The sequence below is a fragment of the Chiloscyllium punctatum genome, chromosome 37, assembly GCF_047496795.1.
Source record: "Chiloscyllium punctatum isolate Juve2018m chromosome 37, sChiPun1.3, whole genome shotgun sequence".
Taxonomy (NCBI): Eukaryota; Metazoa; Chordata; class Chondrichthyes; order Orectolobiformes; family Hemiscylliidae; genus Chiloscyllium; species Chiloscyllium punctatum.
The window spans coordinates 65,461,497-65,476,912 of record NC_092775.1 but is presented as its reverse complement, the minus strand read 5'-3'; the positions used below and the strand labels follow the sequence as shown (position 1 = coordinate 65,476,912).

General features: G+C 39.2%; 1 protein-coding gene across 5 annotated transcripts in view; it reads right to left on the bottom strand.

The window, feature by feature from the left end:
- Positions 1–655: 655 nt before the first annotated feature.
- Positions 656–15,416, bottom strand: part of znf335 (zinc finger protein 335) — a 73,090-nt gene continuing 58,329 nt past the window's right edge. For all 5 annotated transcript variants that reach the window (XM_072556942.1, XM_072556941.1, XM_072556943.1 and 2 more), the window contains 6 exons: positions 14,690–14,787; positions 14,435–14,509; positions 12,660–12,743; positions 6,971–7,045; positions 5,066–5,168; positions 656–3,327 (listed from right to left, as the gene is read on the bottom strand). In XM_072556942.1, the coding sequence (XP_072413043.1) occupies positions 3,188–3,327; positions 5,066–5,168; positions 6,971–7,045; positions 12,660–12,743; positions 14,435–14,509; positions 14,690–14,787 (575 nt within the window). In that variant the 3' untranslated portion in view covers positions 656–3,187. The remainder of the gene's footprint in view (positions 3,328–5,065; positions 5,169–6,970; positions 7,046–12,659; positions 12,744–14,434; positions 14,510–14,689; positions 14,788–15,416) is intronic.

Here is a 15,416-nt window from a genome sequence, read left to right as displayed (position 1 = left end):
CTATTATTTAGCGAATTTTCTATCCATGCTAATAGATTACCCGTATTACAGAGTTCACAAATTTTGCAGTGACCTAGAATTTTCTGTACTGAATGTCTTTTGGAAATACATTGGCTCAATTTACATCATTACATCTTTGCAAGAACTCCAATATGTCCATGACAATTTCATTTTCACAAACCATGCTGAGTTATATTATGATTTTCTATTTTTTTTTTAAGCACTTTGCAATGATGAAAGGTAGACGGACTCACTGGCATTGTTTCCTGACTTCTGTTCACCATCCTGACTATTTAGCTTAAAGCCCTGTCTACAATCCCAGTTAAACTATTTGCCGGTACACTTTCTCTAGTACAATTCAATAAAGGATGGTAATCGCTCACACTTTTCCTAGTGCTTGTACTAGTGCCCCATGAACCAAAACCTATTTCTTCACCACTAATCTTTGAGCCACAAGTCTCAACTCTGATCTCATTTACTCCATGCCAATTTGTTCAGGAGTCAGATGATAATCTAGAGGTTACCATCTTTTGTGATTCTGTATTGTATTTCAGTTACTAGCTGCTCTAACTCCCTCAGCACATTTTTTCCTTTTCTTGGTACCCACATGGACCAATTATCAAAGTAATTCTAACTGTTTTAAAAAAGTCATGTCTCAAATAGTAGACTTCATTTATTGCTATGTTTAGTTAGTTAGCACAAAATGTATTTAGTCATTGTAAGGGATAATAGCAGATGTAGACAGTGAATTTCACAATAAACCAAGTGAAATGAATTTAGTTTGCTCACCCAACCATTTTGTCTAATGATTAAATAATTACATTTGTCATCGAGAAGCAAGGTAGAAGCAAAGTATCTCATCCTATGTAATAAATTATTCTGTACAATGCTGTATGTACAGCTTAATTTTGCAAGATTAGCAGAATGTGTTCATGGGAAAATGCAAAAACTGACCAGTGGCAGGTTATAGTGATGGATTATTGATTCCAGCATTATGAAAGAAACCATATGGATAGTCAAACTCAAGGGGGAGGGTAGGAAGAATAGCAAATTCTACAGATATTGAATGGAGCTTGGATTTAGACCATTTCTGGCTGAGTTCACCTTCGACACAGCCCCAGTACTGCTAGCACAAAATAGCAGTAATCTGCCGTACAATCAGTCAATTCTCAAGCTTTGAAAGATGGGGCTATCACAAAAATATATAATTGGGCAGTCCTCAGCAAGTCCAACAGAACTGAGCACGTTTTTTAAAGTGAGATTTTGTCCTAGACTGGAGATGTACTACATCAAATGGGAAGCCCACATGGTGTTCAGACTATCAGGAATGGTATTACATCTCCTCACTTCACCATGCTTACAACAAGATTTGCAACTATTACTGTTTTATGCTTTCATACCAACACTTTTAAAAGTGCTTCACAACCATGCATAAGCATTAGTATAATGACAGGGAAAATGTACAAGTAGAAACACTTCCTAGAAAAATAAAGTGAGAATGTATGATTACAAAATGAATGCAATGTATTGAAGAGAATAAGGTCTCAGTAAACAAACAGTAACCACAATTGACATAGACAGCAAAAGTAGAATCCATTGTAGTCGAGGTAATAAGAGTCAACTGTAATCATTTTATGCCATTTGGTAAGCAAAATATCTCATCCTATGTAATAAATTATTCTATGTACAATACTGTATGTACAGCTTAATTTTGCAAGATTAGCAGGATGCGTTCATGGGAAAATGCAAAAACTGACCAGTGGCAGGTTGTGGTGATGGATTATTGATTCCAGCATTATGAAAGAAACCATATGGATAGTCGAACAAAAAGTTGCATGCAGTGAGCATTACTAAACTTGACTGGCTCTTTATGCAACCCAGGAACTATTAATTAGATAAACCTGGAGACATCAGCTTCCAATTCAGCTTTGATTCCCTGATATGGTACAAACTAGGCTTTCAACAAAAGTCTTTAAAATTCAGTCCAGGAGAAAATAAACATTGTACTGTTATGAAGATATAACCCTATGACAGACACGCTTCCTGGTTCTTTTCTCAACAGGGCTATATCTAGATATTTATGATGGGTGAAAAGGCTCCCAATAAACTGTTTTCCTGTCAAAAGTTTCTAAGTAAGTTTCATTACTGGTGTTAAGTTAATCACTACAATAGGGACCAGAATTAATGACTCAATTGATGGAGAGCTGAAATCAGCCAGCTTAACGGGGAGTTGGGTTTAAGCTGAACATTTCCTGATTCTTACAGTTGAATTTTCTCCTAGTCAGTACCATTACACACCTATTTATTAGGGAATAAAGGTGGAAGAGGGAGAATTCCTTCAAACATTTTAAACTTGATTTCAATATGCACCAAACAAAATTTTTCAAATAGGGTGTTTTGCTCCCCAGAAAAGTTATTACACATCCTATCACGTGATCCAATACAATTTCAGATTCCAGACATATAAAAACAGAAGGAAAGACAAAATAGCAAGAACATTTTGTTCTTTCACCTTGAAAACAAAATTCCACATCACAGACTAGATTACTGCAATGTTAAGTTTTTTTTTGAAATTCAATATCTGCTATATATTAAAATGGAAAACAAGAGGCAATGATCTAGCAACTAAATTCCTCAACTTAGGTCATTGCCTTATAATTCACCTGTAGGAATTCAATAATCTATACATAATATTTTTGTATATATTCTATATACATAAACATAAATATAAGTCATGTATAGATCTGTTTACATAACATTTGTCAAAATCAGGAACCTTACTTTTTTTTTCTACACATTGGTTCCTCAGCTGTTAAACATTGTGCTGAACCTTTTAATAACTATCAAAAGAAGGGGATTTGAAAATGGGGGCCATTTCTGAGGATTCATTAGCAAGTGATTTTCAAATTAGTTAATAGTTGGACCGAGGTCCTGTTTACAAGTTGGGGATATGGGTAGATAGACAAAGTGAAAGAGGGGGAATTAAAAAGGACAAATGTGCTATTTTTTGTTTCAGTTCATTTCATGCAAGTATTCAGGATAATCTAAGAAGCAAACCAAAAGTATTACAAGGCAGGGAAAGGAGATCAGTCATTTGTCTGTCTCTCGTCCTCAATGTACCCCTCTCTTACTAAAACGTTTTTAAAAAGTGCTCGAGTCATCTTCTGCTGCTGCCACTTGCATTGTTTTAGTCTTCAGAGTATGCAATGACCTCAGCTTGAGCCATCTCATATTGGATTGCTTGTTGCTGAAGTTGCTGTATTTGTTCTTCTGTAGCCTCAGTTGCGTAGATCCCTTGGACCTGAGCAATGGCAGCATCTGCTACAGCTACGGAGAAAGATAAATTATTAGCAGACCATTAAAAAAAAATCAATCTTTAGTACGGTTAATAAACCTTCAAAAAGATAGAATTCAGAGCTGATCTTAAAGTGGCACACAAAGCTGTCATTTTCTTTCAACTAAATATACAGGGTGCAAGTCTGCGCTTCCTTTTACGGTTTTAAAAGCAAATAAAGTGAAGAGAAACCAACTCCTTTCTATTACAAAGGGGAAGAAAAACTTAAGAACATAATTTGAACTGGAGTCTGTCTCTTTTTAATAAGTGATCCATTAGTAATTAGTTATAAGTTTTTTGTAAAAGAGTACATGTTCAGTTTCAGAAATTATGTAAGTTGCTTATTTATACATCCTTGGCTTAGAGGTGGTGTCGATCGATCGATGGATTTCAATAATTTAAGCCTAGATGTAATTCATCAAATTTTATATTTACCTGAGGAAACACCAGGCACCTCTATTTAACAACAATTCTGAAATATAATATCTTCAACAATGCGGCACCTTCATAGGAATTCAAAGTAGGAACTGCCTAGTTAGGTGGATAAAGCACTTAATATATTGGGCCCAGCAATGAAAAATATAGACTGGCCCAGACTTTGATTTTATACACATAGTACATCTATTCCACAATCAGACTCAATGTGGTCTCAGTCAGTCATCGGCTGGAGGACCCACAAGACACCTGTATTGCCTCCACCTGGAAATGTTCATTGGTGTTATGTGCCAATCAAGCAGTTGCAAGAGACCATTGCCAGGTTTTCCACAGGATCAGAACACTGAACGTGGAACACCCTACCTGCCAGAAGCCAAGTCATTTGCTGAGCAATGCCACTGGGTGGCAGTGGTTACTGCAGGAAAGACAGCCACCCAAAGCCCAGATAAGTGATCCCTGGAGATGTGAGAATAATAACACAAGGGGATTTGGATGACAGTTGTAGGGGAGGAGAGATGAGATGTTTCAGTTTCCATTGGCACTCGTATCGGCCCTTCTGATGCCAGTCACAGTGCCTTTGAATGAGGGCCTTTGAATGTTGCAACCACTTTGCCACAATCCTTCTGCCCCTCTGGGTCCATACCAATTGATTTGCTACTTGCTGCGCCAAAATAAAAAGATGTGGCAATTAATTATGCACTAATTGCCCAATAAAGGGCCTGAATTATTGGAGGGGTGAACAAGTCATCTACAGATCTTCCCATCACTTAATCAATTAATCAGAGTGGAGGGGCAAACTGGCATGATCCCCACCCACTACAACACTACTGGACTAAATACCTTCCCCACCTCCAAACTAAGTAACTGAATGATTAAAAGAACTAGTAAGAATAGAACATTTCTCAGGTTTTAAAAATAAACAACTTATCAAATAAATTATCCTCTGAATCTATTTTGCTGAGAAGGTTTGAGGCATGTCAAAGGGCTTTTTGAAGGAAAAGGGAATGGAGAAATATCCAGCAGCTACCTATCAAGATGAAGACACTAGTTTTAAAATGCTCTTAAGAAATAGATTATCAATAATACTCAGGCATCAATTGTTAAAAAGCAGAAATATATTGATAACACAAGAGTGTGCATTGTATTTAGTAACTGATCTTGTTACTGAAATTGCAACACCTTCAGTATCTGAGTGAATCTATTCTTGTGCGAACCTACACGATGACCAGGTCCACAGTTTTGAATAGCACCAAATATTATTGCCTCTCACCAGGACCAATCATGGTAGCTGCTTACCTGTCACAGCAGAGTGTGCAGCAGCTTCTAGCTCAGCTTGTGTCACTATTTGCTGGTCAGTGATTGGCACGTATTGGATCTGTCCATCATGACTTACTGCGATCTTAGTAAAATAAAAACAATATCAATAGATTGACAGCAATAAGTGTGTGCTACAGCACACTGCAGGAGGCCATATCTGAAAAGCAGGATTATTACCATATTGCAACGTAATAAAAATACACCAAGGAGATGGAAATATCAGCAACTTTACATAAACTGATGAAGAGTCATTGAACCATTAAAAAAACTTTCTTCTCGTGATACCTGACTTGAGTCTTTCTAGCATACATTTTGTAGGTTTGGAAAATTAAAACTTCAAATGTTAAAAATAAAACTCTTAACCATAAAATATAGCCCAGATGATAAAATGTGTACTCTATATTTTCACCAAATTTTAAAGCAGCTTTTTTTAAAGAGGTGGATTTGTCAAGGTTTCTGGGCTTGGATAAGCAAGAATAGACAGGAATTATTTTTAAAATGAATCAAAGCACAGTATTAATCAAACAATCAAGCCACCTTCCTCCACAAACAGATCTGTTTATATAATATAATGAAATCAAATTACTTTAATGTCGTGAATGATGACAAATAGCTCACTTAACTAATATCAATTAGGCTGCCAAGATTCTGTTGGCAAGTATTTTGTCCCATCAGCAAGATTTACAAGCATCAGCTCTGACCTATGCTCATGGTTGGTTATTTAGTGACAGACTGCACATATTGCACCATGCTCACTGTCAGTCTTCATGCATCTGGGGAGTTCAAACATGTGAACTTGAAGTCCATAACATAATTCAAGGTCTAAGTTAGCAGTACAGTCAATTGTGCTTTACTGTGGTAGTTCCATTCTCGTGTAATCCCGTGTTCTAAGAAAATCATGTAATAGCAGCATCACTTAAACTAATGAGGCTGGAGTCACATATCAACCATTACACTCTAAAACTTGGTGCTTTAGAAACAGTGTCCCGAATTCACTAATCGCATTATAGCAAATTTATGTTAACGAAATGTGCATTATATATCAGAACAACCTTTTATAACCTTGGCTAGGAAGGGAGAATTACAGGATTCTCATTCCTGAACACTCAACAACAGGATTGTCAATTAATCTCTGTCATTTTCTGATATGAAACTTGGGATCATAATATGGCTTTAAGAGGTGTATTTTGTCCTTCTGTTTTAAAAAAAAAAAAGAGGTTGAGACAGAAGAGACAAGCAATCAGCTACAAAGCCCATAAACAGCTTGTGAGTCCTTTGGTTTTCTCCTGAAATTGGAACAATAGAAGCAGTCTGAATAGAAAGCTCCCACAGAAACAGGATTTTTAGGTCTTTTTTAGTAGCAGTTGCTGAAGTCTTGAAACTGGGTTTGGAAGCTGCAGTACATCTCCCCCTGCTCCTCTCTTTTTGTTTTCTCTTGATTTTCCTCCTGGACTGGAAAACCGCATCTGAGATATATATTTCAACGAATTTGCCTTAGGTGTGTTTATGGGATGTTCCCATATTGGAACGTTATTGCTTAGTAGTTAAATAACCCATTATTTGGCTAAGTTTTCCAATAGTTCCTATTGTTATTCCAATTTTAGCTTTCTTTTATTTCATTTTAACGACAGTGCATGAATAAAGTGTGTGTTTTCCTTCAATATATTAAAAAAAAGACAAAATACATCTCAAAGCCATAATTGCTTGAAGCATTATTTAAAGAACCAGGATATCCTGTTCTGTAATAAACAGCAAAAAATGCATTTTCCTGTTGCCAATATTGACTAGTTGAGACAAATTCATGAGTTAATTCCATATAATGATCTATTCGGTTTTAGAAACTATTTCTAAATGCAAATACATTTCACTAGGAAAAATTTATACCTGTTGTCCCTCTAAGACCTGGTGTAGTTGTGGATCTGATTCATATTGTATGTGGTGGATTTGACCATCTTGGACCTGTGGAGCGCATCAGCAAATTAACAAGGTACAAGATCAGTTGAAACAATAAAGCAACACTAACTCAGCGCAGAATCCCAAGGCATGTCATGTCAAAGTTAGCTTAATAATGCTGTGGGAGACACTAAGTCAAGCGTTGAAAATATTGGTTAAACAAAGGTTTTCAGAAACATCATAAAAGAAACAGAAGTATAGGCAGGCTGAGAGGTTTATGAATGGAATTTTGACTTGGATGGGTAGGTAGGTGAAGGCATAGTTGCAGATGATGATAGTTAAAATCAGGAATGTGTATAAAAACAGAATTTAAAGACTGCACAATCTCTGACGTACAGACACAAGGTAGGATTCTGGTTGAATTCAAAAATACAGGCAGGATTTCGTTCAGTTACAAGCAGAGTTGTTTAATTTTTAAAAAGCTGCATTTTAAATGGTTGAGTTATTTGTGCTCACACCGATAGCACAATCTCCTCTGCCTTCACATTATAAAGGATTATACATGAAATTAGTTCAGACAGGCTCAAGTTAATTCTAAGCAGATGTAGGGACACAGTACAAAAACGGCTGCAATTTACAGCATCATTCAGACAGCCAAAAAGAGAAGGGTGCCCTGTTCATGATGTAGTGACATCCCTCTGGGGTTAGAATGAAGGATCATTGTTAGGACTGAACAAAAGCAGGGCTATTCTGCATTCTGGAGTAAAATTCTAACACTTAAGGGCTCAACATTGAAAATTATACTCACCAGCACCCGTATCCCTCAGACTCACATGAGCAAAATACAAATACAGTTGTTCTGAAAATATTTCTAGGCGTGCACTGGAGTGTCACTACCCAGTTTTGCAGAATATCTGTACACAATTCTCCATCTGACAAGTTACCAATCTTGACTGAATGATCAGGCAAGCATGGCAAGCAGATTTGACATGGAAAGTGGAAAATCGGAAACTTGAGCAAGCCCACATCACACCCAGACCACTCCTGCATTTCCAGACAACTGGCTCAAGGTACCAGAGACAATACCTTCTCCCAAAACCAACAGTCCGCAATCCTGGAGCATGTCTTGGCCATTGAAAGAGGTGTCATCAAGTCTTATAGGAGGTTGGTAGGAAAGAGGAATACAGGGAGCTTTACAAAGGAGGGAAAATTTGGTGTAGGGATATATGGCTGAATGAACAACTGTGGTGGTACAATGGGTGCATCAAGGACCAGGCTGGTGACACACACAGAATTTATATGTTCTATCTCCTGTCTATGACCAGCATTTTATGAAAGACATGCTTTTTTTCTTATCCTCACAGCTACTGTCACAATTAAACAATTCGAGCAGTAAGCTTTGAGCTTTTTAAAACCAAAGAAAGGTATTTATATTACACTTAACCAAAATTTAAAAACACCATGTCTTACCCATGCAACTCAGACACAAAGATTAGATACAGATGGGAGATTTTAAAAATGGTTACACCTGATAACTATCACAGTATCTTTCTTGGCAGGCCAATACTTTCTCAGATGGAACTGACACGTTAAAGTTGAAGTGAAAGTTTGTGTAATGCGAAGTTTTCTCAGTAAGTCATGAGAATTCATTTTGTTGAATTTCCAGAAGATTGGTTCTCAGGTGAACTTGGAGACATTATCTTGATTAGGGTCACCTACCTTCACAGTATTGCTGTTTATAAGTTCAGTTGCTTGCAGCCAGCTTGATGGCTTTCCAGTGAATTCACTGCTGTGTGGAAGGAGCTTTTGCTGATTTAAAGGCAGACAGCAAAATGGCTCACCATGCAACTTTCACATGCTCAGAACCATTTTGTCCAAAGTAATAGTGACCGATAGAAATCCATTCACATCTATCCTGAGAGAGTCCAGGGCAAAGTGAATCAGTTTGAAGGAGGGAGTGATGACAATTTGGGAGGTAAGAGAAGCCAAAGCTGTACTGTTACATTACAATTATGGTAAGTGGAACGAGGAAGGAGAGTGAAAAGAGCAGGCAGAACACTCCTATGATACTTGAACACCAACGGCTATTAGTCACCAGCACACACTACCCCCACCTCCCATCCTAAACATGGTAACCAGGGCTATTCTGGTGTATGTAGCTATAGGGGAGAAAAAGGAAGTCTATAGATGTACAGATTGATTAGATTTAGGAGAGACAATGGCAGAGTTGCAATATCACTGGACTAGTAATCTTGAGCTTCAGACTACTGTCCTGGGGATATGGGTTTGAATGCTACCATGGTAGATCATGAAATTTGAATTCAGTAATAATAACCTTGAATAAAAAGCTGGTCTAATGGTGACCATAAAGCCACTGCTGATTATCATTACAATCCACCTGGCTTACAAATGTACATTGGTGAAGGAAATCCTTACCTTGTTTGGGCTACATTTGATTCCAGGCTCTTAATGTGGTCGACTCTGAACTGGCCTCTGGGCAATAAATGCTGGCCTAGCCAGTGACCCCCACATGTTTGAATAAAAACAGAAGTCTAAAATTTCAAAGTAGTATACCAGACCATACCTGATCAATGAAACCTTGAGTAATACTTTTAAACAACTACCACTTTTTCCTTAACTGTTTTTGTTGCTAAACTCCTTTCCCAGTTTATCCACCTAGCTCTGCCCTGATACCGTGGTAATTACTCTTATTTGTAGCTGTACAGGAACACCTTGGTAGCATGCAGCTGCTTCTGGAACACAAGTCTTCAGCCACACCTTGCTCTTAAGTAGAGTGTATCAAATTTGTTGAAGACTGACATCTATGATGCTGGGCATGTCAGGAGGAGGCTAAGATAGATCAACCAGAAGTGCCAAGTGGAAGATAGATAAAATACTTTGGCTTAGTCTTTTCTGTCCCTGATGAGGATATTTGTGGAATGCCTTCTTCCTGTTAGTTGTCTAACTCTTCACAACCATTCATAATGGTAGAGCTCTGGGTAGTATTATAGAACAGAGACCGAGACTTCAATTTGCATCACTGATAGACAGGGTGGTTAAGAAGGTATTTAGTATCCTTGCCTTTATTGTTGGGATGTCACGTTGTGTTCTACAGGACATTGGTCAGGCCTCTTCTGGAGTTTCATATGCAGTTCTTGTTGCCCTGTTGTAGGAAGGGTATTATTAAACTGGAGAGGATTCAGAAAAGATTTACTAGGATGTTGCCAGGAATGCAGGGTTTGCATTAGAAGGAGATTCTCGGACTTTTTCACTGGAACATAGGAGGTTGAGCAGTGACCTTATAGAGGTTTATAAAATCATGATGGGCATAGGTAAAGTGAATAGCAAAGGTCTTTTCCCCAGTGTCGGTTCAAAACTATGTGGCATAATTTTACATTGAGGGGACAAAGATTTGAATAGGACACAAGGGACACAATTGTTTTTCATATACACAGAGTGTTAGTGTGTGGGATGAACTACCAGAGGGAGTGTAGATGAAAGAACAGTTACAACATTGAAAAGACATTTGGATAAGTATACAAATAGGAAATGGAGGGTAATGGGCCAGGAGCAGGGACTATTTTAGTTTGAGAACAGTCAACATGGACTAGCTGGACCGATGGATCTGTTTCCATGCTGCATTATCCTATGACAGGATGTGGCAGGACTGCAGAACTTTGTTCTGATCCAGTAGTTGTAGGACTGCTTAGTAGCTGAAAATATGTTCCTGGAAAAGCGCAGCAGGTCAGGCAGCATCCAAGGAGCAGGAGAATCGACGTTTCGGGTATGAGCCCTTCTTCAGGAATGCTTAGTATGTTGATTTCACTGTTTAGCACAAAAATAACCTCAAGTTATAGACTAGATTGATAACAATATTAACAGTGATAGTGAAAGATGTCATGTGGGCACTGGGAGCTCACTTCGAAGTTGGTCTGCCTGACGTGCTTACAGTCTTGGATATTTCCCCCTATTACTAAACAACATGGAAGAGAGGCCCAATGGCCGGATATTGACCCTTGGCTGTCATCAATCATCCCATCTATTCCAGTCCCATTTTTCAGCACTTATCATAGATTTTTTTTCTACATGAACCAATTTGGAGATGTTATCTTCTGGAGCAGATGGGCCTTAGAGAGATTTTTACACCAGTCAGGGAATGAAGGGCAATACAGAAAAGACAGGAAAGAGAAATGGAGAATGATCAGATCAGCCATGATCTCAATGAATGGTGAAGCAGACTCAATGGGCTGAATGGCCTATTTCTGCTTCTACAGCTTATGTTCTTATGGACACCTCATATTTTAAGTATGCCTGGCTTGGCTCCTGGCATGCCCTTCTGCACTCTTCATCGAATCAGGGATGGCCTCCCAGCTTGGTGGTAGTAGTAGAAAAGAGGAGATGCAGGGTATTGAGGTTACAGGTTGTAGATAGACGTATTTCTGCTGTTGGTGGCCCACAGTGCCTCATGTATGTCCAGCTCTGGATCTGTGTGAAATCTATCCCATTTAACACAGCAGTAATGTTTTACAATATGATGGGAGTGTATCCTCAATGTGAATGTGGGGACCTCATCACGATTACTCATACTGATATTGACATGGATGATGCAGCTACAACAGGTAGGTTGGCAAGAACAATGTAAAATTTGTTTCTCCTACATGTTGGTTCCTTCACTACCTGCTGCAGATCCATTCTAACAGGTATGTCCACCAGCACTTGACTAACTTTGGTAATAGTGCTGCTGCCAAACATACATTTGTTACGGATACTAAAGGTTCCCCCCACCTTGAATACATTCTGTGCCAATGTCACCCTCATTGCTTTCTCCAAGTGGTGTTTAACATGATGAGTCTGATTCATCAGCAGCAGTGGCGCGGTAAATGATAACTAGCAAGTAGTTTCAGTGTCCATGCTTGCCCTGACACCATGAGACTTCACAGGGTCCTAGGTGAATGTTGAAGGCTATGCAAGTAATTTCCTCCCAACAAGACTATTAACACCACCACTGGTTTCTGCCAATGGAATGGGACATACCCATGATGATAGCATCAAGGACTTAAACTTATTTACAGAATCATACCTACAAACAATGTCGGGCTGTTGTCGGAGTTGGTGGGATATCTCACCCAATTTTGGCACAAACCCCTAGATATTGGTCAGGAGGACTTTGCAGGGTTACTGGACTGTGTTTGCTATTGTTGTTTCCACACCATAGTGGGTCTGCACAGTTTCAGTTCTTTGTTTAACTTCATAGTGGTTTGATACAACAGAGTAGCTTGCGAGATCATTTTGGAGGGCAGTTGACCACATTGCTGAAGTCTGGAGTCACATAATCCAGACCAGGTGAAAACAGCAGATTTCCTTCTGTAAAGCAGATTAAAGCAGGTGGGTTTTTTACATCAAACAATGGTTATGTAATCACACTAGGTGAGCTTTTAATTCTAGTGAATTTAAATTTCACCATCTGCCATGGTAGGATTTGAACACATTTATCCAGAACAGTAGCCTGGGGCTCTGGATTACTAGCCCAGTGACAAGCAATAGCCTCCTAGACTGGAGCATCAGTTTAGGATGAGTAAAGTAGATTCTTGTCTCAATGATTCATGGCATTTAGCAATTTCTTTTAGCCTGCCTGTTCTTCAAGAGCTTTTAGTATGTATCACAGAGAACTGACACTTACCTGAATGTGGTGACCTTCAGGGACAACTACATACTCCTGTGGAACAAGATGTTGTACACCTTCCTGTGAAATTATGTATTGTACCTTTAGAGAAGAGGAGATTGTTGTAAGGTTTATGGAAGAACAGTGATCTCTGGTGGCAGTGTCAGTTGGAATTGAAGAACACAATACTGCCAGTTATTTCTGATCGTCCTGATTCATTACTTAATAACACTCTACATTTAAGTCAATTTTAAACTGAATTTATACACAATATGAAAACATCGACTGTATGAGGTTACAGCAAGATGGTTCCAGGTAAAATAGAAAATTTGAATTCAGAGAATGCCAAGCAGCAAGGCAAACTTCTAAGTAATTTAGTCAGGTAGGATTCCAGTGCATGGGGGTACAAAGGAAGGAAACGTCAATGTGTTGTAAAAGCTTGGGCCAGAAAGCCCTCGGACTTTCAGCTGACTGGGAGCTTGGATAAGCATCGTCCTCTACTGAACTGCGTACTAAAGCAATAGCAAAGATAAAGAGAAAGGTGTTGCATTAATTATGTTAGCTAAATGGCTGCCTGTTTAATAAACAAAAACATCATGCATGAGGAACATACAATAACATAATACAATAATAGACAATAGTGAAATAATGGTAAACCAATCAGGTTGGCCAAGACAAAGAAGTTTTACCCTATTTGAAGTAAGTTACATAATATGGCACAAAGCTAATTCTGGTCAAGGTGTAAGAATCTTGTGGCCCTCAATACAACAACCAAGTGAGAGAATGTAGTCTGTGGTGAACAAGGACAGAACAGAACACCACAACCAACTTGAGAGTCAGGAACTGGTGATCTTGTAAAGATTGTGACTACAGCCTGAGTACCATTTTGTTGTATTACTTGTGGTTCTACTTTAGAATCTTGTTACTGCTTATACCAAATGCCTGTATGGAGGGTGTTCAGTAACTAGCTCGAGGTCCCAAACATGGATCTAAACCTACATGTTGCTGAATGGAAGAGATTCCCCATACCTACATGGAGAATCTCAAAGTAATGCAAATCCATTGTAAATGAGCAATACTTCAAAAACTAGCATTTAATGGCAACAGGGCATGATTGGCACAAAACATAACAACACCCAAAGGAACAATCAAGGTCATAAAGCGATTAAAAGATATGACAACATGCAGTTGACATTTGCAACCACTGATTAAGCCGAAGATAAGGCGCTCTTCTTCCAGGCATTGGGTGGCTAGAGTTTAGCCATGGAGGAGGCCCAGGACTTGCATGTCCTTGGTGGAATGGGAGAGGGAGTTAAAGTGTTCAGCCACAGGGCGGTGGGGTTGTTTAGTGCACGTGCCCCAGAGATGTTCTCTGAAATGTTTTGCATGTCTGTATCCTGTCTCCCCCGTATAGAGGAGACCACTTCGAGAGCAATGAACACAGTAGACGGTGTGTGTGGCAGTGCAGGCAAATCTGTCGATGTGGAAGGATTCTTTGGGGCCTTGCAGGGAGGTGACGGGGTGGTGTGGGCCCAGGTTTTGCACTTCTTGCGGTGGCAGGGGAAGGTGCCGGGAGTAGAGGGTGGGTTGGTAGGGGGCGTGGACCTAACAAGGGAACTGTTGAAGGAACGATCTCTACGAAATGCAGATAGGGTTGGGGAGAGAAAAATATCCCTGGTGGTGGAGTCTGTTTGTAGGTGGCAAAAATGATAACTACAATTGAACTGAACAACCTGCTACACTAAGGAGGTGAAAAAAATACAAGGAAAGGAATAGCGATATTCAGATGTTACCTGGTTATCTGCTGTAACTAGGTGTTGAACAGTCTGTCCATCTGACGTTATGTGTTGAATGTACGTTGTCTCATCCTGGTGGGGTTTGGGAGAGAGTGGAGAAGATTGGGTACAAAGGAGAAGCAAATAATGTCAAACTTGTTTGAATAAAAAAAAAGGCAGAGCAATTGAAAAGCAGTTTAAAAAAAAGAGATGAGAATTTATTTCCACCAATTCAGTTAAGTTTCAGGATAGTAAACTGAACATGTGACTGACCTGGTCAGAAATAGATTGCTCCTGGGCTACAATGATGTGGTCCGGGGCCAACGTCTGGAATCTATCTGGTGAAATAACGGTTTCATCTGTTTGCAGAGCTGCACAGTGGATACAAAGCATTTTCTTCAGTCAGCACAGAACTCAAAATCAGCTTTAATCCTTTTAAAAATCTCAGCTACCAAAATTGAAAGAAATTTGAGACAAACATCCAGAAAGGAGCATGCAGGATTTAGGACGTTTACACAATGAGTAGCTGTGTCAAATAATACAACAAAATAGCGCATTTAGGTTTTGTGTAGGAGTTGGCTGATCTCAGTCACAATTCATCCAGCAGTTTTAAAGATGATCTCAACATCCCGAGATTAGAAATACCTCCAGGTTACCAAAAAATAAAGTCTTCACGGTCTCGATAATTGGGCAGCAGCGGCTAGCACTGCTGCCTCACAGCGCCAGAGACCCGGGTTTAATTCCCGCCTCAGGCAACTATCTGTGTGGAGTTTGCACATTCTCCTAGTGTCTGCGTGGGTTTCCTCCCACAGTCCAAAAATGTACAAGTTAGGTGAATTGGCCATGGTAAATTGTCCGTAGTGTTAGGTGGATTAGCCAGGGGTAAATGTAGGGGAATGGGTCTGGGTTGCTCTTTGGAGGGTCGGTGTGGACTTGTTGGGCCGAAGGGCCTGTTTCTATACCAAGTAACCTAATCTAATTACAGAACTGTGTTCTGTTG